A 20896-nucleotide genomic window follows, 5' to 3' on the forward strand; every position below is an offset into this window, starting at 1 on the left:
TCTGGAGGCACCACGATTTATTAACAACTGAACAGGGCTACGGGTTAACAATACTCGGGGTTATTCTAGACCCCCAAAGGGCACTCTATGTAAACTGAGTCCCAGACGACCGACGCTCCAAGACCCCCGAAGCAACGCCACACGGTCAGCTCGTCTCGCCAGACCACCCCAATCCACTCTGCCCCCGTCCCTCTTATCCTCCCGGGCGTGGCCTCGCTCCACCTCCGGCCACGCCCCCTTCTCGGTCTCTCGCGATGGAACCGGAGCCAGCGTCACGTGTCCTCCGTGCCCCGTTTCCGGGCCCCCTTCACTACTCCGTGTCAGCACGTCCTCCCCTCTCGCTCTCTCTGGGACGGAACCCTGCTCTGTAGGGCCTGCCTCCCCACCACGTCACTTATTTACCAGTTGTGGTTGTAGTCGTCTTATACGCCGTAGAGACGCTATTTACGTCTCTACACCTTTATTACTCTCTCACTGCAAAGGGGACCTCTTGTGGCAAGAGGCTGACTGCGGCGACAGGATTTCTCGATGGGTGAGACAGGCCCCCTTATTAACAGCTCCTTCCTGCCACTGTAGCCTTGCACTGAGGCAAGAGGCACAGGAGTAACACTCATTCACTTCGTGCTAATTTATGTGCCAATTGAAGATTTAGCTTCTCCACCGCGTTTAGATTGCACAATGTAATTGTTTTAAGGTGCATTCGTCATGAAGCATGCCAGCGCTTTGGAAACAAATAAATCATACCGATTGGAGGACTGTCTGCAGTTCCAGGGAGATGCACTTGGAAAAACTTGGATATTCCCACAACGCAGTTCCATTCTCAGACAGTGAGCATTTCCTCCTCACCACACCTGCAAAATAGTCGAAGCTCACTAAAAAATACAATTATCAACCAAGTCACAAATAATGTTTGCAGTCAAGTATCATTTAAATGATTAACCTCATTTTAATTTCCATCAAAAATACCTGTACAAAAGCAAATTCGCGCAGTGAGGTATGGGACATCGCGTGCAGCGACAACGTTTCTTGCAGTCACAACTTTCAACCACCGTTGCCATCTTCGAGATAATTCCACACGAGACTGCCTCTGAAGCAGTCGCCGGTGTGCCCCCATGCTCACGTTACCAGTTTATCTTGGTCGCAAACACCAAATGAGATGAAAGCAAATACAGTGTGTGACAATATATAATATTATATAATAATATATATTTTACACTGATTCAAGCATACCTAAAAAATAATTGTCACACACATGGTGCCGATCGCCGGACTGGTTACAGTCTCTGGAGCAGTTTTACCGGATCAACCCAGGACCACCGGATAATGTTGGAAGACAGATACAGATAATCGCGAGCTGGATCAACTGATCCTGATTGCGGTACCCCAGGGCACCAAATAATCCAAAATGGCTAAGGCAATTAAATCTTTTATTTCTGGGACACAAATGTTTCCAGGGGATTATGTATGTGTCAGTTGTCCTGTTATGATGCTAGCTTATAATTCTGTACGTTCCGGTTGCCTATTTATTCCTGGAAGGTAAATAGCAAAAAAAGGAGACTTGATTTGCGCACTTCATGATATACCTTGCAAATTTCAGGTTCAAACAAACAGCCGTTCCCAACACATAAGGAATTAAAAAAGGGTTGTATATTTATGTTTTGAATTCGTTCATAGAAAACTCAAATTTACATTTTAGAAATGGTATAGGCACAAGAGCAGCCCTGCAAGTGCTTGTTGACGCCACCGCTGGTGGAAAGAACTCCACTGGAGGGAGCTCTCTGGAGCCATCTTGAAGGGCATTTGGCCTACTCTTCCAAACTGGTCAGATACCCTTGGAAGATGTGGGAGAATCCATGCTTTCCCTCACCACATTTGACCTGCTGATCGACTTAACTCTGGTGTACGTACTCATTTCAACTGCTGGGTGGACAGAGTTGCGAGGGATTTAAGACACTTCTGCTAAAACGGTGTGTAGAACACTCCAGATCACGCGGATTTTATGGTGCCAGTGGTGTGTGTACCTGTGACATCTGGTGTTCATGGTGCCAGTGGTATGTGTACCTGTGGCATCTGGTGTTCATGGTGCCAGTGGTGTGTGTACCTGTGGCATCTGGTGTTCATGGTGTCAGTGGTGTGTGTACCTGTGGCATCTGGTGTTCATGATGCCAGTGGTGTGTGTACCTGTGGCATCTGGTGTTCATGGTGCCAGTGGTGTGTGTACCTGTGGCATCTGGTGTTCATGGTGCCAGTGATGTGTGTACTTGTGGCATCTGGTGTTCATGGTGCCAGTGGTATGTGTACCTGTGGCATCTGGTGTTCATGGTGCCAGTGGTGTGTGTACCTGTGGCATCTGGTGTTCATGGTGTCAGTGGTGTGTGTACCTGTGGCATCTGGTGTTCATCATGCCAGTGGTGTGTGGACCTGTGGCATCTGGTGTTCATGGTGCCAGTGGTGTGTGTACCTGTGGCATCCGGTGTTCATGGTGCCAGTGATGTGTGTACTTGTGGCATCTGGTGTTCATGGTGTCAGTGGTGTGTGTACCTGTGGCATCTGGTGTTCATGGTGCCAGTGGTGTGTGTACCTGTGAAATCTGGTGTTCATGGTGCCAGTGGTGTGTGTACCTGTGAAATCTGGTGTTCATGGTGCCAGTGGTGTGTGTACCTGTGGCATCTGGTGTTCATGGTGCCAGTGGTGTGTGTACCTGTTGCATCTGGTGTTCATGGTGCCAGTGGTGTGTGTACCTGTGGCATCTGGTGTTCATGGTGCCAGTGGTGTGTGTACCTGTTGCATCTGGTGTTCATGGTGCCAGTGGTGTGTGTACCTGTGGCATCCGGTGTTCATGGTGCCAGTGATGTGTGTACTTGTGGCATCTGGTGTTCATGGTGCCAGTGGTGTGTGTACCTGTGACATCTGGTGTTCATGGTGTCAGTGGTGTGTGTACCTGTGAAATCTGGTGTTCATGGTGCCAGTGGTGTGTGTACCTGTGAAATCTGGTGTTCATGGTGCCAGTGGTGTGTGTACCTGTGAAATCTGGTGTTCATGGTGCCAGTGGTGTGTGTACCTGTGGCATCTGGTGTTCATGGTGCCAGTGGTGTGTGTACCTGTGGCATCTGGTGGACATCGGCTCACTGCTACACTCTGGGCTTCAGTCTCCTTCCACAAGATGGAAGCGCTCACCTCTTCGGCACACATCTCATAGGGCTCTGCATACATTGCCAAACAGAAGACAAAATGTATTTACTAACCTCGTTATTTGCGGCAAATACCGTTATTCATAAATCGGGGTTATAATTAGACTTCCGTGATTTAGGGCCCAGCATGCGCAATCAACTTTTTTTATTTATCTATGGTTGATGCCCACAATAAGTGATAATTTAAGGGCTGAATCACGACAGTAAGGACACCAACCAAGTAACTACTGAGGGTGCGTGGCTTCCATATGAATGACCCTGATCACATAGGACTCCATCAGGCCCCAACGTGATTCCAAGCTGATCTGATGCGGACCACCAATAAAATCAAAATCTCATTCATCGGATTCATAATGCATTCTAATTATTGCACGGCAAGCTATTACGCAACATGGTGTTACGTAAATACGAGATAATTGATTCCACCTTGTTGTTATTTAACGTGAACCTACGTCTATTACGTGACCAACAGTTTTTTTTGCTGTCAAATTATTTGGCGATGGAGCTCCTGCTGCTGCTTCATTGGCAGTGGTGCACGAGCACAATTACATAAAACTCAACACATTAACAAGCAATAACACTGTGGCTTTAAAATAAAAAAAATATACATAAAATAGGCGACCTTTTCTGGCAATGGCCCTTCTGCATAGCTCTGCATAGTATTGAGTTTAAATATGAGGTGGCCTTCTGTCCTTTTTCTAGTCTCATTCCCACCAGCGATCTAGACAAGGCCATGCACCGACACGTCATTAGGGCTACGGTCTACGCTGTTGGGAGTGATGAGCCACTGGTGTGGACCCTGTCTGCACAGAGAGCAGGCAGAATAGCTTTCGCGAAACCAACACTGAGGCGTTTACCAGTTTCTCCAATGCAGTGGGAGGCCACAAAGTAAGATAATTTAGTCATAATATTGTTTGAGTATCGATGAGTTTGTCACCAAATAGCTACTATTAAGTAACTAATATGCCCCAAAAAAAAACGGGCATAAGAAATCACCATGCCTCATGGAGTGAAATGTAGTCTCCAACTCTTTTTGTCCACTGGCTTCTCTGTTTAACGTGCTATGAAAAACATGCCATTGCCAGAAAAAAAATAGCGTATTCTATATTTTTATTTTGAAGCCACAATATTAATTAACATTATGTGCAGTTCTATTGTTTTCCAGCACACAGAGTAAGTGAACAATAACAGCAGCAGCACCACAGTTAATGCACCCTCATATATCGGGTTTAAATGTTTCGGGAAATGAAGTAGCAAATACAAATTACAATTCTCTCCAACCAGGAATTATCCTGCAGACTTTCATAACTCAATGTGGGACAACGAATGTGGCCGTCCCTGCGTGCCACTGGACGATTTATCATCTGAAGATTTCGTGATACATTTGCAGCTTTAGTGTGCAATGCACGTATATTTTTCAACAGTTAAAAATATAATTACCCATTTCGAGTTAATAATTAATTTGAAACGCCTTCTAAAAAAATCGGCTGAGTATAGAACACATGGTGATTAGTGAAACAAGTTGTGAGGCGGTCCTAATTGGGTCACATTGTCGACCCTTTGCTGGGTCAATCTTATCACCCAAACTGTTACATAAAAAAGTGGTTTGCATAATATTCAGAACCAAAATAACTTATCATGTCAAAGTGTACTCCCACTCCCTTGCATAAATTATCTTAAGTATAGGCAGGATTAACGTTCCGATTTAAAGCTTTCGTGACTGCATGGATTAATAAAATAATAAAAAACATAATCTTATTATGTGGCAAAATATTTTATTATTTCTCTTCTACGTGACTTTACCGAAAGAACCAATAATATGAATAGGATTAACGTTTATTAATTATCGGTGTTATTTATCTGTAATTTAAATTTACAATAAAACAACAGCACTAACGGAATATGTAAATCGGTAAACCAAAAAGAGCGTACATTTTTACACTTCAACAACAATTTAAACTTGCAAAAATAATATAAAATTATCATATATATTTTTCAAACAATAAAATTAAGATTCATGTGTCCGCTATTTAACCATCTAAATAAATGCAAAATATATCAAGTTGCATTTCCCTTTAAATTAGAATACTAAAATTAATAATTAACAAGCACTGATAGAAAGCAATTTGTTCGATGTTTACGTTTTTTTAATTAAAGTGTCCCGTGAAGTAATTCAGTTGCTGCGTGCAATTTTAATATTTCCTTTAAATCAACGCTTGCTCTTAATTGCCTCGAGGTATCTGGCATCCCCCATGACCCCCAACCTTGCAGCACTGCGGCGTCTCCCGTCTCACACGGAACAACAACAACAACAAACCGACGCAGAAGCAGGTGAATAAGTCCCCCCCCCTCCCGAATATCTCCCACGGATTTCACTATTACGGTGTAAATAAAAAAGTGACAGAGCCAACGGCATCCCGTCTATCAATGCCCCTTGATATAATGTTGCACAAAAAGATGCATGTTTGTGCCTCTTGTAAACGAGGCTGTGAGCATTCTGCGTTTTTGATTTAAAAAAACGCTCGCAAAAAAAACGTGAACCAGGCCCAATGGGAATTAAGATGAGGTGAGGTGCTCACTTAAACCTTGCTTTGGAGCTAGAGCACTGATTACATGGTCCAAAATCATACGGTTGCAGCGGTGAACAGCAAATTCTCAAGCAAACTTGCTGCAACTCCGACAACCCTGCCTTTGGAATTCACACCGGTCATAAATGGATTCTGTCTGTCCAGTAGTTGGTTTCTGTCTGTCCAGTAATTGGTTGATCAGGCCATACAGCTTGATCAACAGTATCTGTGCAGTTGAGACTAATAAAAAAATAAGCACTTTTCAAACGCTGACACTGAAACACATTTATCCCAGCTAAAGGTAAAGGTGCAGCCCTTCTTTGCCTTCCTCACACGACCTGCTGCCAGAAAGGCCTCCACTCGAGGGATCTTGAGAGAGGGCCCCTCTCTCTGGGGTATTCGGCCTACTCTTCCACCACTGGTCAGACATCTTGTAGGAGATAGGAGTGTATCCACATTTCCCCAGCACACACAACCGACTAACTGTGTATCTCTCTCTCATCATCATCACGGTGGCTAGGAGATGTTAACTACCTCGTCTAGTATGCAGGAGATCGTGGGTTCGAATCCCGACCCCTGGCACCTGCTGCTGTATATTTGGAGTTTGCGTCTCTCTCTCTCCCTGTGGTCGCGTGGATTTTTCTCCGGGTCCAGTTTTTCCCTCCACATTTAGAATCAATGTGGCGTTCAAAGTATTTGGCCGCTATACATTCCACATGCACGTACATAGAAGCACGTTAAACTCCTCGCGCAACCATCCAGTGAGGCCAACCGTGACAATCACTGGGCTCATCATTTGCTGTGGGAAGGTCGCTTCTGGAGAAAACAAAAAAAAACGGCTATGTAGCAATAATAATTGTGACAAAAAGTGTTCCGTTACTTTGAGAGCGTGAGCACACCTGGACATCTCGGGTTGGTGCAGTTGGCAGGCTCCTTGTCGCCGCCCTGGCACAGGCGGCCGCCGTGGAAGGGGCCCCAGCACTTGCGCTGTCGCCACCGCAGGCCACCGCCGCAGGTGGCGGAGCACTCCCCCCACGCCGCCCACACGCCCCAGCGGCCGTCCACTGTCGCCAACAGCAGGCGCAGTCGTGGCGGCAGCGGCAACGACGGTAACAACAGAAGCAACAGTGGCAACAGCGGCAGCAGCGGCAACAGTAGCAACAGCAGCAACAAAAGCAGCAACAACAGCATCAGTAGCAGCAGCAGTGGCAACAGGAGCATCAGTAGCAACAACAGCATCAGTAGCAGCAGCAGTTGCAACAGGAGCATCAGTAGCAACAACATAATCAGTAGCAACAGCAGTGGCAACAGGAGCATCAGTAGCAACAACAGCATCAGTAGCAGCAGCAGTGGCAACAGGAGCATCAGTAGCAACAACAGCATCAGCAGCAGCAGTGGTAACAGGAGCATCAGTAGCAACAACAGCATCAGTAGCAACAGCAGTTGCAACAGGAGCATCAGTAGCAACAACAGCATCAGTAGCAACAGCAGTGGCAACAGGAGCATCAGTAGCAACAACAGCATCAGTAGCAGCAGCAGTGGCAACAGGAGCATCAGTAGCAACAACAGCATCAGCAGCAGCAGTGGTAACAGGAGCATCAGTAGCAACAACAGCATCAGTAGCAGCAGCAGTGGCAACAGGAGCATCAGTAGCAACAACAGCATCAGTAGCAGCAGCAGTGGCAACAGGAGCATCAGTAGCAACAACAGCATCAGTAGCAGCAGCAGTGGTAAGAGGAGCATCAGTAGCAATAACAGCAGCAACAGGAGCAGCAGCCACGTTTCTCAAAGAGTTAACCGAGCGCCGTTAGTGTTGAACATCACTTTCATTTTGTGGGAATCTATCAAACGTATGTTACTTCATATATATTTCAATATTTATATCGTGAGCAATTTGGATAGAAAACATCTGCTATGTACAGATCAAAGATTGCAGACTGGAGTAACGCGTTGGAAGTTGCGCGGGTTGCGCGCGCGACGCGTGCAATGCAAACGTGTTCGCGATCGAGGCGTCTGAGCCTCGTCTCGAGCACCGGGCGTGGGATTGGATGTCGCGATGTTTACGGACGGCAAAAAACAGTGAGGCCCAAGAGATTGGGAATCATTCTGGTGAAAAACCACAAAAGGTGTGATGCATTCCCAGTCCCCTTGGGAACAAGAAACAGCGCCGCATTTGAAAGACAACCATCGATGCAAGCGGTGCACGGAATCATCAATGTTTAATCCGCTGTCTCGAAGCTACACGGATATTTAATGTAACGCGCTGTGGCAGACCTCATCGCCGCATTACCACCCCTCGCTCCAAAATTGCCCATCGTAAAATTCAGCTCTTAGCTGGTTGTAAATAAATGGCCGCTACCAATTACCGGCTGCAATGTTTACCATTGCATAACGGTCCGGCTTAGTTAAAACAAGGGGCTTTAACATTAACCAAAAACTGTCATTGCAACCTTTTAACTGCGACATACTGTTTGCCTGCTGCTCATATTTATCTGGTTTACATATTCTGAAAGGACTGCGACAAATTATCAGTGTAACGGTGTCTGTATTAAGATCAAAGCAGAGTAATTGAGAAAGCAGAAGACTCACACTAATGAACCATGCCTTTGGGTCAATACTTCGTTGCATATCTGCAATGCTGACATTTACGCTTTTTCTGTACATCAATGCTGAAGACACACAGCTTCCAATAATTAGATCTGCTTAGTTTATGTTCTGGGGGGGGGATATTGTGGGTTATTTGGATTTGCACACCCTTTGCCTCGATATCTTTTTTTTCTTCCATGCTAAAAATACGACCACACCAATGTTCACTTTTAAACGGTGAAAACGCGTGCGAAAATGCAAGCAGTGTGACAAAAATGTCTCATTTCCATGCAAGCAAATTGTGCACGTAACAATATAAATTCTAACATCGTTTCCACATCTTCTGTCTTCCTGCAGATTTAGAAATTTTCCAACATTCAAGTCAGAGTGATTTTTTTCTCCAAACGCGCATTGAGGCACTGATCATTCCCAGTTGATAGCCTTGAGCCAGTGGTGGAAATTCCTCATTCATCTGGCGGGGGCGAGTTTTATCTGTAAAAACAGCCACTCTTGGCTTCCCCTCAAACGAGTACAGTATTTATTATTATTGACCCTGGAGGGGATGATGGGCCGAGTCAACCTCCAGAAAGGATTACAAACTCTCGCGACCCTCTGATTGCGGGCTGCTCGAGTAAAGGGCACTGTCCTTCACGGAGTGGGCATGAGGTGGTACTTGGTGGGTGAAGGCGCACCTGGGCAGGGGTTGTTGTCGCACCGCCTGTTCTCGGTCCCGGGACCCACGCACTCCGTGCCTCCGTAGATGGGCCCCACGCACTCGCGGCTCCTCTGCTGCGTGCCGTTCTCGCACGTCACGGAGCAGGCGCTCCACTTGGACCAGTCGGCCCACTGCCCATCTACTGTGGCACCACACGGCATCGCGGTCGGGGTCGCGCGCACACGCCAGGAACGCTGCCGTGGTACTCCAGTCTAGGGTGTGCGTGCGTGCCGACGTTGAATGCCTTTCGCACCTCTGATTGGTTGGCTGCGTATGGTGTGAAAGAAGTTCAACGTACACTCGTACTGTGAGGACCTTTTTGGCATAATCAACAATGATGAAGAAAGAGGTTTTACTCTCGCTGGCAATAAAACGGGAGGTGTTAAGATGTTCAAACACCAAATAGATATATTTTGCAAGGCATCAAGTCTGCATTAAGCACACACTTGTGGAAAACATGTAAACAAACATGCTCTGGTAATGCATGTATTGTCTTTTGCCACAAGTATGTACGTTCATGCAGACTTAATGCCTGTTTTATTTCTAGAAAGGGTAAAACCTATTCTTATTTTTTTTCATCATAGACACATGCACACAGCCATGCGCCCTCATTTTTGCACAGAACACGGCGGGGTCGTGTATTGTTCAAGGGAAAACTTTGTAATGCTTTCACTTAACTTTTTATTAGCAGTGAGGAACGCTGTTGTTCAATTTATATTGGTTGGAAAATGGTGACCAGGGAGGAAAAACGTGACGTAACTAATTAGGAAAGGCCTAACAACTAAAGTTAATGGTACATGAACATGAACACTCTGAGGCACATTATTCAAACAAATGATAAAATGGAGAATTGTGCAATGTTACATTACATTTTCAGCATAATCATAAGCACTCCATTGCGTGCCTGCACATCTTGTGGGATAGAGTGATGTTCTTTGTTATTGATAAGAAAAATATCTTTTATCTCGCCTACAGAGATAGCGTATGTCCGACAGAGTCAAGAAAAATATACATGTGGAAAAAAAAACACAATTTTGGCTCCCACCCGCACAATCCTTTAAAATTTGTATTTGGCTGGCTTCGGCAAGCGCTGGCTCAATGACCTGCCCGGCATGTCACGGGGAGGACAAACTGATTTTATTTGCATTCTCTGAAGAATATCCGCGAGCAACAATATGCGAGTACCTATAAATGAGCATCAGTTGAACAATCATTTTAAATTAGAGTGGGCAAATGTGATACAGTTGACGCTGAAGATTCGCAAAAATACCACTGTCCTGTGACTGAATAAAACGGCGTCGTGGTTCCCAGAGAGCCTTTGTCGGCGGGAACTTCCTGCCCGTTTCCGTGCTTGTAGCCTCACCGTTCCACAACAACCAAACAATCCGCAAAAGCCGACCGCTACCAAAACCTACCCCGCCAATTTCCAGGGCTAATGCGCCTAAGCACATATGCGCTTTGGGGTACAATTACACTTAACAGTTATTTTAAATAACTCATAAAAAAAACACTCAACGCTTGGGAAAATGCCTAATGGGCTATGAAATATAACTGCCACGTATATGTATCCGACGAAATGTTAACACACTGACGCGCGTGCAACACGGGTTATGGGCCATGCACTTGGAGAAGTGTTCACTGGAGGAGAACAGCGGAGGACCTGGGACTGAGCCGCGCTCCGGGAGCTCGCCTCCGTGGAGCGTGGCCCTACAGCGTGTACGCAACCGTTTCATAGCCGTTTCAGCAGTAAACCGCAACACGCACACACAAGGACCGCTAAATGCCAAACTGCACTCTCAAAGCGACTGTAAAAAGTACATATGTTGGCAACAGAGAGGAAGAGATAAAACCATTAAGAGAAAATTGCAAAGACCTTGCTTGTCAGATACATCATGTTAAAATACACTTTAATCAAACGTGCCCTGGTAATAAAATAAATATATTGAGCTTCATCTCACAACCCCTGTGTTTTGCACACGGTGCACACGACTAGATTTTCTATTTCTACTGACACAGTAACTTTTTACATGATTGGCGCTTCTAACCAATGCCATTAACTTCGTTTTGTGAAAGCTCACCTGAAGGCTCAGTCCCTGACCCAGCGTGGGCCGCCAAATGACTACAATGCCCCAACAAAGATTGTCAGAAGCAAACCTGCATCATCAACATATGTCAGGAGCCTGAGTAACGATTCCCCATAAACTGTTGTGCAGCTGACTATTGATAAAAAAACACCGCTTCGTACAAAATATATAGAAGTGGTAACATCCTCAGCTATTCATTCAAACAAAAAGACAAAGATCTCCCTATAGCCTTAACAGACTGTCCTGGCAAGTGCTGTTAGCGAGCACCTATGAAGGCCGGCACAGCACAAGCGGGGGGGGGGGGGGGTGGGGGGTTGGCCAACACCACGCCCGCCCCCCTTTGCCTCCCCAGTGGCGATGTTTACACACCGCCACCAGGTACTCATTTGAGGCTGAGTCGACCTAGGGGAGGCCCAGTCCCGGTTCAGACTATCGCCACTGATGTTGGCCGTGAGTGGTAATGGAACTCGGGTCACACACACACACGCGCACACATCCGGCACGGTAGTGCAATCTTCCGTGGCTCCCACACACCGCCTCTCCTTGATCCTCGCTTGTGTGGTTCATTTCCTCACGTTCACTCAGGCAGAGCGTGGGGGCTCTCAACTCTACCCACAACAACCACCGTTTGGCAGTCTCTGATCGCGGCGATCTGCGGAGCGGTGGAAAATGTTGGAAGGTTCTCCCTCCCATTCGCCTCCTCCTCCCTCCCCCTCCAAAAAAAGAAGCTGCTCTGTCATTGCAAATTCCACCCCCGCCTGACCTACAACATGGTTGTCGTCGGAGAATGATTCCCGCAGACGCGGAAATAATTTGCGTGGCCCTCGAGGGGGAACGGGGGGGGGAGTATTTTTTGAAGAATTCCCACCTTCCAGATAAAAGGGGACAAACGTATTCTCAATTCCCACCTTTACTGTTTTTAAGGCAGTACTTATGGTCGTGGTAGGGAGCATTCTTATTTGTTTGTTGTTGGGGGCTATCTGATCATTATTCTTGGTGCACCGAGAGAAAATATTCCATTAACCATGAGCGCGTGAATAAAATTTATCTAAATTAACATAACTTTTAAACAGCCTGCATATTATCCGTTCAATTGGCTATAAATTATGAAAACATTCAGAGTGCTGCGTAAGCATATATTTGAAGTGCAAATCTATTTTGAACAATATTTACTTATACCAAAACTTTTAGATTGTTATGCTTGTATTCTCCTTTGTTTATCCGATAACATTAACGTAGCTGTGTGAGTGCAGCTACATGCAGATGCACAGATGCCTGCAAGTTGATAAAACAGAAAAAAATACTATATTAAATAAACAAACAGTGCAATAGGTGAAGATGCTGCCCTACAATTGTTGGCCCTCACCACTGGTGGCAAAAAAGGCCTTAACTAGAGGGGGCTCTAGAGAGCCCCTATATATGGCAATTGGCCTACTCTATGCTGGCCAGAGGTTTTGGAAGAGGTCGGAGAACCTACACTTTACTCCACCAGAAACGACTGTGATGATACCCATTTGTATGGCTTGGTAGACAGAGGCTGTGGGGGGGATTTGAGAAACTTACCCCATTGTTTCAACTGCTGCCCCAGGAGATGGGATCGAACCCACGTGTCCGATTAGCACGGTTGGCTACGTATGGTGTGAAATAAGTTCAACATACATACACACACACACTCTGGATTGGAAGTCCAATGTGCTGATGGCTCCACCACGGCACGTGTACTCTATTCAGAAACATATATAATGTCATGACCCTTGAATTACATAGATAGTGATAGAAATGTATATTTGGTGGGGTAAAGTGTGGGTATTTCTACCTCTTCCAAGACTTCTGGCCAGTGGAAAAAAAACTATAGGCAATAACTACCTCCCCGGTTATGTGGGATGGTCTGGGTTTGATCCCGACCTTGTCAACGCCTGTATATTTGGAGTTTGCATGTTCTCTTTCCCCGTGGTCTCGTGGATTTGTATCCTCCGGCTTTCCCTCCACATTTAGAATTGACGTGCGTTTAGAGTATGTATGTTGAAATTTGTTAGCACTGTACATAGCCAACCGTACTAATTGGAGGTGCAGTGAAACGTCAACAACCTAAATACAAACACAATTTTAAAGAAATGAGTTTTCAATCTAGATAATAAAAAAAATAATGCGCAGCTCCAGTGGCTTCCTAATATTGGAAGGAAGGTCATCGAGATGGCCACAGAAGCGCATCCCAAAGCATGCAATGCAGTGATCGTCATTGTTCGATGGCTGCTATAAATTTCCACGTGATAAGCCACTTCGTTGAGCTATTATTTGTGGCCAAGTTGCTTCTGAAAAAAAGCTATATAGCTCAGTGGGCCTTACCAAGTAAAATAAAAATAGGTTAGCGACCCCATCATCAGACTATCCAGAGTATAGCAGAAATGACGAGCAGTGCTTAACCGGATCCACACAATTCACCGAAGATGTGGATACCTAAATGCATAAGTGGAAAAATCAGACTCTCACTGTGTGCGTCTGCTGCTACAAACTCCAACCCATGGACCATGTGACTTCACACTGCCCCAAATATACACGTGAATGCAGTGGGTGGGTGCATCTGCAATTCACTACTCTCAGACAACGTGGTTGATTGGCTTAGTCACTTAGACCTGAATCTCTGACAGTTGCTTTTTATGGGCCATTCAAAAGAAGAAGACCATAACTTAGGCAGACTGATTCATAACAAATGTTTGGGTTAGGCCACATCATGTTCTGGCCTGTTTCATTATTAAGAACCTCCACCACCCGACATAGCCAAATAAATTGAATTGTCAAGCGAACAAGAGTTTAACGCACCAATTATTGTTTCAGCTTACCGGAAAGTTGAAGAACTATTCTCGCAACCAAAATTAGCCGTAAGATACAACGTTTATTTTGAAACTACGTCAAATGCAATCAGGACGAGGTCCGGAAATTCAGAATTTAAATCTAGGATGTCAGAATAAACGTGTCACCTATCCCGGCTTCTTAAATAGGTGTCATTACATATTAGGATCAACCAATCAAATTTAAATTAGATATTAACCATTTCCAATTAATTTTTACTAATAGAACTGTCAAATAACCCATTCTTCAAGTTTCCTGGCTGGCTGTGCTCTTCTAACTTCCAATTCGTGTCTGCTGCACACTGTTGCCATTGAATTTAGCTGGGTAACTGGTTAAAGGGGATTGTCCGTGTAACAAATGAATATTCAATTGAATTGAAACGGTGGAAGAGGTTTGGAGGATAAAGAACCGACAGTAACACCGAAGGGGTGAGAGAAACGGATACACAAAACCAACAAGGTTCACTTAAAATCGTTCTAACTTTCGATGTGTGCTCCTATTAAATACTCCCTTCGGCAGAATATGATTTATATCTATATAAAATAACCTAAAAATACAAAGCATAATGGCATGTTATTCTTTTAGTGCTCCAAGCACGGGAGGTTTGTGGGGAGAGCACGTAAGGCAATGACAACCGTCTCCTATTTTCCGTGGCGGAGAAATGGCTTCTGGACTAATCTGATTTTAATTTCATGACAGACTCACGATGCAAAACGCTGAGACATGTGGGGTGCTCACCAGGGCAGAGGGCGATGTTGCAAACCTTGGTCTGGTTGTAGGGCCCCTCGCAGGAGCTCCCCCCGTGCTGGGGGACGGAGCAGTGGCGCATGCGAGTGCGCAGGCCCCGGCCACACGTGTAGGAGCAGAGGGACCACGGGGACCACTCCCCCCACACTCCGTGCACTGCCACACACGAAACCCACACACGAGGACCACTCACACACATTCTGTGTACTGTGCTACACGCACACAGGGCCCACTAATACACATTCTGTGTACAGCCACACGCGCACACACAGGGGCCACTCACACACTTGTCGTGTACTGCGTTACACATGTAGTAGTGATACGCGCTGGGGGTATACGTCGTGTGCCAGCGCGTATGTACGTGTGTGTGTGTGGTGACGCGCGCTGACGGGGAGGAGCAGGCGTCAGCGCGCGGGTGGGGGTAGTGCTGCTGATTGGCTGTGTGCCGGTGACGCGCTGAGAGGGAGTGATCGGGTTCAAGTTCAAGTTCATTTATTAGGTATAGCCCTGTGAGCCATTCAGCTCTTGAATCGGGTGCAACCGCAACAAACAAAAAACAAAAACATGAACAAAAAAACATCTTAAAGTGAATATGTGACTAAGTGCAAACAGAAAATCCAAGAAAAGACAGCAAAATATTGCAGAAAAAACACCGTACACCAACGCTGTGTGCAAAAATCCCAGTGGGATGCAAGTCAAACAACAACAACAACAACCACAAGACAGCTTAAATTAAGGTCATCAGTCTAACTCTGTACTACAACAAACAAACATGGCTAAATCAATAAACTTTTCGAAATCACCAAAATAAAGCCATGAAAGCAATGAAAAAGCAATCATAGGAACTGTGACAGAATTTTCACAATAAATGGCATAAACAACATGTACTACCAAAACCCTGCAGCGCGGTGTGATTGGTCGAGGAGTGGAAACACGCGCTGGGCGGAAACGGATCGTAGAGATAGCGCGTGGTGATTGGGTAACTGAGGAGCGGTGCCGACGTTGAGGTCCGCATCCGCTCCGTCTCCCGGGAGGAAGGGATATATAAGGTGATGCACAGAGGAGTAGGGGGGAGAAGTGGAACCATCTAGGAATGAAGACGAAGGTGCAGAGATAGAGCCCGGAGAGGAGAGTAATGGAGAGTAATGGAGAGTAATGTACAAGGTGTAGCCAGAGAGAGAGGAAGGTCTACACGAGCCGAGTAATGTACAGTGTGTAGCCAGAGAGAGTGTAAGGTCTACATGAGCCGAGTAATGCATACGGTGTAGCCAGAGAGAGGATAAGGTCTACACGAGATAGGTACTGAAGAGTGTGTAGCCGGAGACGTAAGGTCTACACGAGACGGGTACTGAAGAGGGTGTAGCCAGATGTGTAAAGTCTACACGAGACGAGTGAAGAGTGTAGCGGAGGCGTAAAGTCTACACGAGACGAGGGAAGAGTGTAGCAGAGGCGCAGAGTCTACACGAGACGAGAGAAGAGTGTAGCAGAGGCGCGGAGTCTACACGAGGCACAGAGAGTCAGCAGCACAGAATCTACGGGAGTCGAGAGAAGTGTGGAGCGGAGAGAAGAGGTCACGAGTTGTACCGTTGTATGGTGACCGTACTGTGAAGAAGAGAGGCCACGCGTTGTATCGTTACAAGTCAAGATTTAATAAAAGAAGTGTGTTCCCGTCAAAGGAGTTTCCTGCCGTCATTTCCAATACTTCATCTGGCGTCAGAAGTGAAACGGGCTTCCAAGTATGGAGACAAGGAAGACCCGTAGGACCCACGGGACTGACCGCGAGGAAAACCTGGACGACTCGGGGCCGCTGGTGGCGGGGGATGAGGAGGACGACTTGCCCACGCTACAGGATCCGTCGACGGCGCCGGGCGAGCGACCGGGGACCGAGGCCGTGCTTCGTGAGGCGCACTCCCGACTGGCGGAGCTGCTGCTCGCCGCCGCGTCCATCTTGGCGGAGATCAGCTCGTCGGGAGGAGCGGGGACGGTGGGGGACATTTTACAAGGTCGCCCCGCAGATTCCCGCCAAAACGAATGGGGGATTCCCGCCATTGCGCCTGGGCCTACTTTTGGCGGGAACGGCGAGCGCCACGTGGTGGTGGGGTCCCAAGCGCGTGCATCGACGTCATCGGCGCGCGATGGGGTCCGCCATTTTACGTCTGCCGCTGGAGCCGCCATCTTACACACCGACGGAGAGGCGGAGAGGAACCACGAGGCGGATGACTTCATTTTTCAGCAGCGTCTGCCCACGTTGTCAGCCTTCAAGGCGGAAGGCGGAGACTGGGGCCAATTTCAGCGAAGGTTTTTGGCGCATCAAGAGATGTCCGCGTGGTCCGATGCTACGGCGCTGCGGGCGTTGCCTGCCATGCTGGACGACGACGCACTCGCGGCCTTCAGGTCCGCACGGAAGTCGGACCGCTCCACGCTGAAGGATGCGCTGGGTCTGTTGGCCAGGGTCTACGGACCTCCCTCGGCGTGCCGCCATCATTTCTACGCAAGACGGAAAGCGGCCACGGAGACCGCGCTGGCCTATCGCACGGCGTTGCTGGCTCTTGCCGATGCTGCGTTCCCTCGGATGGACGAGGAGGGCCAAGACGCGATGGTTTTGGAGCAGCTGCTTAAGTTGGCGCAGTACCTGGGGGTCCCCATCAACACAGCTGACGAGATTGATATTTCTTCTTTGAGAGTCGCCACGAGTATTCAAGCGCACGAGGCCCTACAACGAAAACAAGGAGTTGGTTGCAACGCTGCCGTCGTCGCAGCTCCGGGTTCGGTGGTCACCGAACCCCAAGTCGTCAGCCCACGAGAGGAGGCGTTCGCCACGGGACGACCAGGGGACTGGAGGCCGGGGGCTCGGTCGCCTCTGCGATCAGGCTGAAAGTCGGAGCCGCCGAGATCTACTCCGACCCTCGTCACGTGCTATAACTGCGGCCTCCGGGGCCACGTGGCGTCCGGGTGCCGCGCTCCGCGTCAGCGCGCCATGGGGGCTCGGCTGGACGACGACCGAGAGCCCAAGTCATCTCTACAATCCCCGGCAAGTCGCGGCACCTCACACGCTCGGTCTGTATGCTCGACACACATGGGACGCCGCGTCGCGGCAGAGGAGGACCGGTTAAGGTTCGGGGATTCGGTTCGGCCAGGGGGGTTCGGCCGGGACCAGGGAGATATTGAATGGGCGGAATTGGGGCATAGAATTGTGGCTGCTTCGGCGGGTTCGTCCGTTGTTACGGGATCTATTGATGGGGTCGAGATTAGGGTGTTAGTGGACACGGGGGCGTCGGCAACTATTATATCGGACCTCATTTATAATATTCTTCCAGTCCAATGTCGTCCGCTGCTCCCGGTGGATGTGCCATTTTACGCCGCTAATGGGGGATCGTTGGGCATTATCGGTCAGATTAGGGCGTCCATTTGCATTGGAGATATCAAATTGTCGGGACCCGTTTTCGTTTCGTCTTCTTTGGCGGTTCCTTGTCTTTTGGGCACTGATTTTTTGGCTAAAATGCCCATTAAAATTCTTATCGATCAACGATGCATTGAACTGCCATCGGGTCGCCGGATTGCATTTTTAACGAGCCCTACTGACATTCGGACGGCGTGCACTACGATACAAGCGGTGGCGACACAGACCGTGCATGTGCCCCCGGGTTCACAGATGTTAATTCCCCTCCGGCTGCGGAAACCATGGGTGAGGGAGGCTTCGGAACAAAGTATGCTTTTGGCTCCTTCTAACAAGGCTGTCGGGGGTCTTGATTTATCGGTGGCTCACACTTTGGTGCGGGCTGACAGGGATCCGTTTGTAATGGTTTTGAACGCGGGGTCGCGGCCAGCTGTCATTCAACAGGGCACCGTGCTGGCTCACGCGGCGCGGGTCCCTGTGGATGATGGGTTGGTTGCGCAGGTGGGCTCGAGCCCCACGCAGAACGTTGAGCTAAGGGAGGACCTTGAGTGGGTCCATTCGCTATGCGCCGCCTCGGACGGTTTGTCGGCGGTGCAGTTGGGTGCGCTGCGCGAGTTGCTCATAGAATTTTCTGATGTGTTCAGTAAACATAAGTATGACATTGGGTGCACGGATTTGTTGCACCACCACATTGAAACGGGCGATGCGGCGCCGGTCAGGCTGAATCCCTTCCGCCTGAGTCCTGCGGAGAAGGAACACGTTCAGTCGGCTGTTAACGAAATGCTAGAAGCCGACATTATTTCGCCCTCCTCCAGCCCGTGGGGAGCGCCTATTGTGCTGGTTAAGAAGCAGGACGGGTCCCTGCGATTCTGCGTTGATTTCCGTCGCCTGAATAAGATCTCTGTGGCTGACGCGTATCCGCTCCCCAGGATGGATGAGTCCCTCGATGCATTGTCTGGTGCGCGATATTTTTCGACTCTTGATTTGTTATCGGGGTTTTGGCAGTTGCCACTCGACGAAGAGTCGAAACCTAAGACAGCATTTCGGACTCCAGGGGGGCTGTTCCAGTTTAACCGGTTACCCATGGGACTTCACTCCTCTCCAGCGACGTTTCAGCGACTTATGGAGTTGGTTTTGTCGGGCTTGCAGTGGGATACATGCTTGATTTATATGGACGATGTCATTGTTTTCAGTAAAACATTTGAAGAACACCTCCAGCGATTGAGAGGGGTGTTCTTGCGCATGCGATCGGCTAAACTAAAATTTAAACCGGCCAAATGTCACCTCCTTCGTAAGTCGGTTAGATACTTGGGTCACATTGTCGATTCTTCGGGGATCTCCACCGATCCCGCGAAGACGGATTGTGTCGGTTCTTGGCCGACACCTACGTCCGTTTCCGACGTGCGTAGTTTCATCGGGTTTGCTTCTTATTACCGGCGGTTCGTTGAGCACTTCGCCACTATTGCAAAACCCTTGCAAGCTCTAACGGCGAAGGGATTGAAGTTCAAATGGGGACCGGAGGAGGAAGCCGCGTTTCGAGTCCCTTTTTGCTGGACACGGATGCTAGCAACACGGGCATTGGGGGGGTGCTATCCCAAGTCGTCGGGGGTGTCGAAAGAGTTGTCGCCTACGGTAGTAGGGTGTTGTCTCCGGCGGAGCAGCGCTACTGCGTCACCCTTCGAGAGCTGCTTGCCATTGTCTTTTTTGTGCAACAGTTCAGACCATATCTCTATGGTCGTCACTTTACGGTCCGAACGGACCACGCGGCGCTACAGTATTCATTGAGGGTCGCCCAACCCTCGGGCCAGTTGTCGCGGTGGTTGGAAGTCCTCCAGGACTATCAGTTTACGACTACGTACCGTAAGGGGTTGCGACACACAAATGCCGATTGCCTGTCGCGGTTGTTGCCTTGTAATGAATGCGCGTGTTTGTCGGGATCGGCGCGCTGTAAACCGACGCTTGCGGGGGAGATGAGGGCACTGGCTGCGACAGCGGGCGCACCGATCGTGGATGATTCCACTGCCTCTCAGGGTCGGGACTCGCTGCTCTCGTTGTCGCTCAGCGAATGGGGCCATCTCCAGATGGCGGACAGCTCGCTGCTAGCATTGCGCCGCAAGGTGGGGGGTCCCGAGGGGGACCAGGAGCGCACCGGCTCCTATGTACTTAAGCAGGGCATGTTATTAAGATGGGACAGTTTGTCCCGGCGGAACGCACTCGTGGTGCCTTCCGCTGTAAGGGGGAGGGTTGTTTTGGCGGCCCACGAACGCCTCTTGCATTTGGGAGTTAACAAGACGCTTGCCCTGCTTCAGCGTGACTATTACTGGCCGGGAATGGGAAGTGATGTGGTAAATATTCTGAAGGGTTGCGTTGAGTGCGCCAGACGTAAACCACCGCCCGTGGCAGCTAATCCACCGCTGCAATCTATTCAGGTCTCGCGCACTAACGAGCTCGTTGCACTCGATATTTTGGGGCCCTTTCCAGTCACGCCGAGAGGGAATAAATACTTGTTAGTGGGGGTCGAATACTTTACCCGATGGCCTATGGCGTGGCCTCTCGCTAACCAGTCGGCAGCGGCTGTGACGGACGCCTTCGTCCAGGGCTATGTCCTGGACAAGGGGGCTCCCGAACGCCTGCTCACCGACCAAGGTAAAACATTTTCGAGTAAATTGTTGCAAGAGGTGTGCGATCTGTTGGGTACCAAGAAGGTGCGTACCTCCCCGTACCACCCGCAGACAGACGGGATGGTGGAGAGACTTCAT

The 20896-nt window shown here is 48.5% G+C and overlaps 1 protein-coding gene across 1 annotated transcript in view; it reads right to left on the reverse strand.

The window, feature by feature from the left end:
• The window catches only part of LOC144933773 (adhesion G protein-coupled receptor B3-like), a 235164-nt gene that overhangs the window by 88551 nt on the left and 125717 nt on the right, over window positions 1-20896 (reverse strand). Inside the window, exons 5-9 of the mRNA XM_078858875.1 lie at window positions 14732-14896; window positions 9037-9201; window positions 6658-6822; window positions 3102-3203; window positions 745-851 (exon numbers count right to left, since the gene is read on the reverse strand). Of these exons, the coding sequence (XP_078715001.1) occupies window positions 745-851; window positions 3102-3203; window positions 6658-6822; window positions 9037-9201; window positions 14732-14896 (704 nt within the window). The remainder of the gene's footprint in view (window positions 1-744; window positions 852-3101; window positions 3204-6657; window positions 6823-9036; window positions 9202-14731; window positions 14897-20896) is intronic.

This window comes from Lampetra fluviatilis, chromosome 8 (genome assembly GCF_964198595.1).
Source record: "Lampetra fluviatilis chromosome 8, kcLamFluv1.1, whole genome shotgun sequence".
NCBI classification, from domain to species: domain Eukaryota; kingdom Metazoa; phylum Chordata; class Hyperoartia; order Petromyzontiformes; family Petromyzontidae; genus Lampetra; species Lampetra fluviatilis.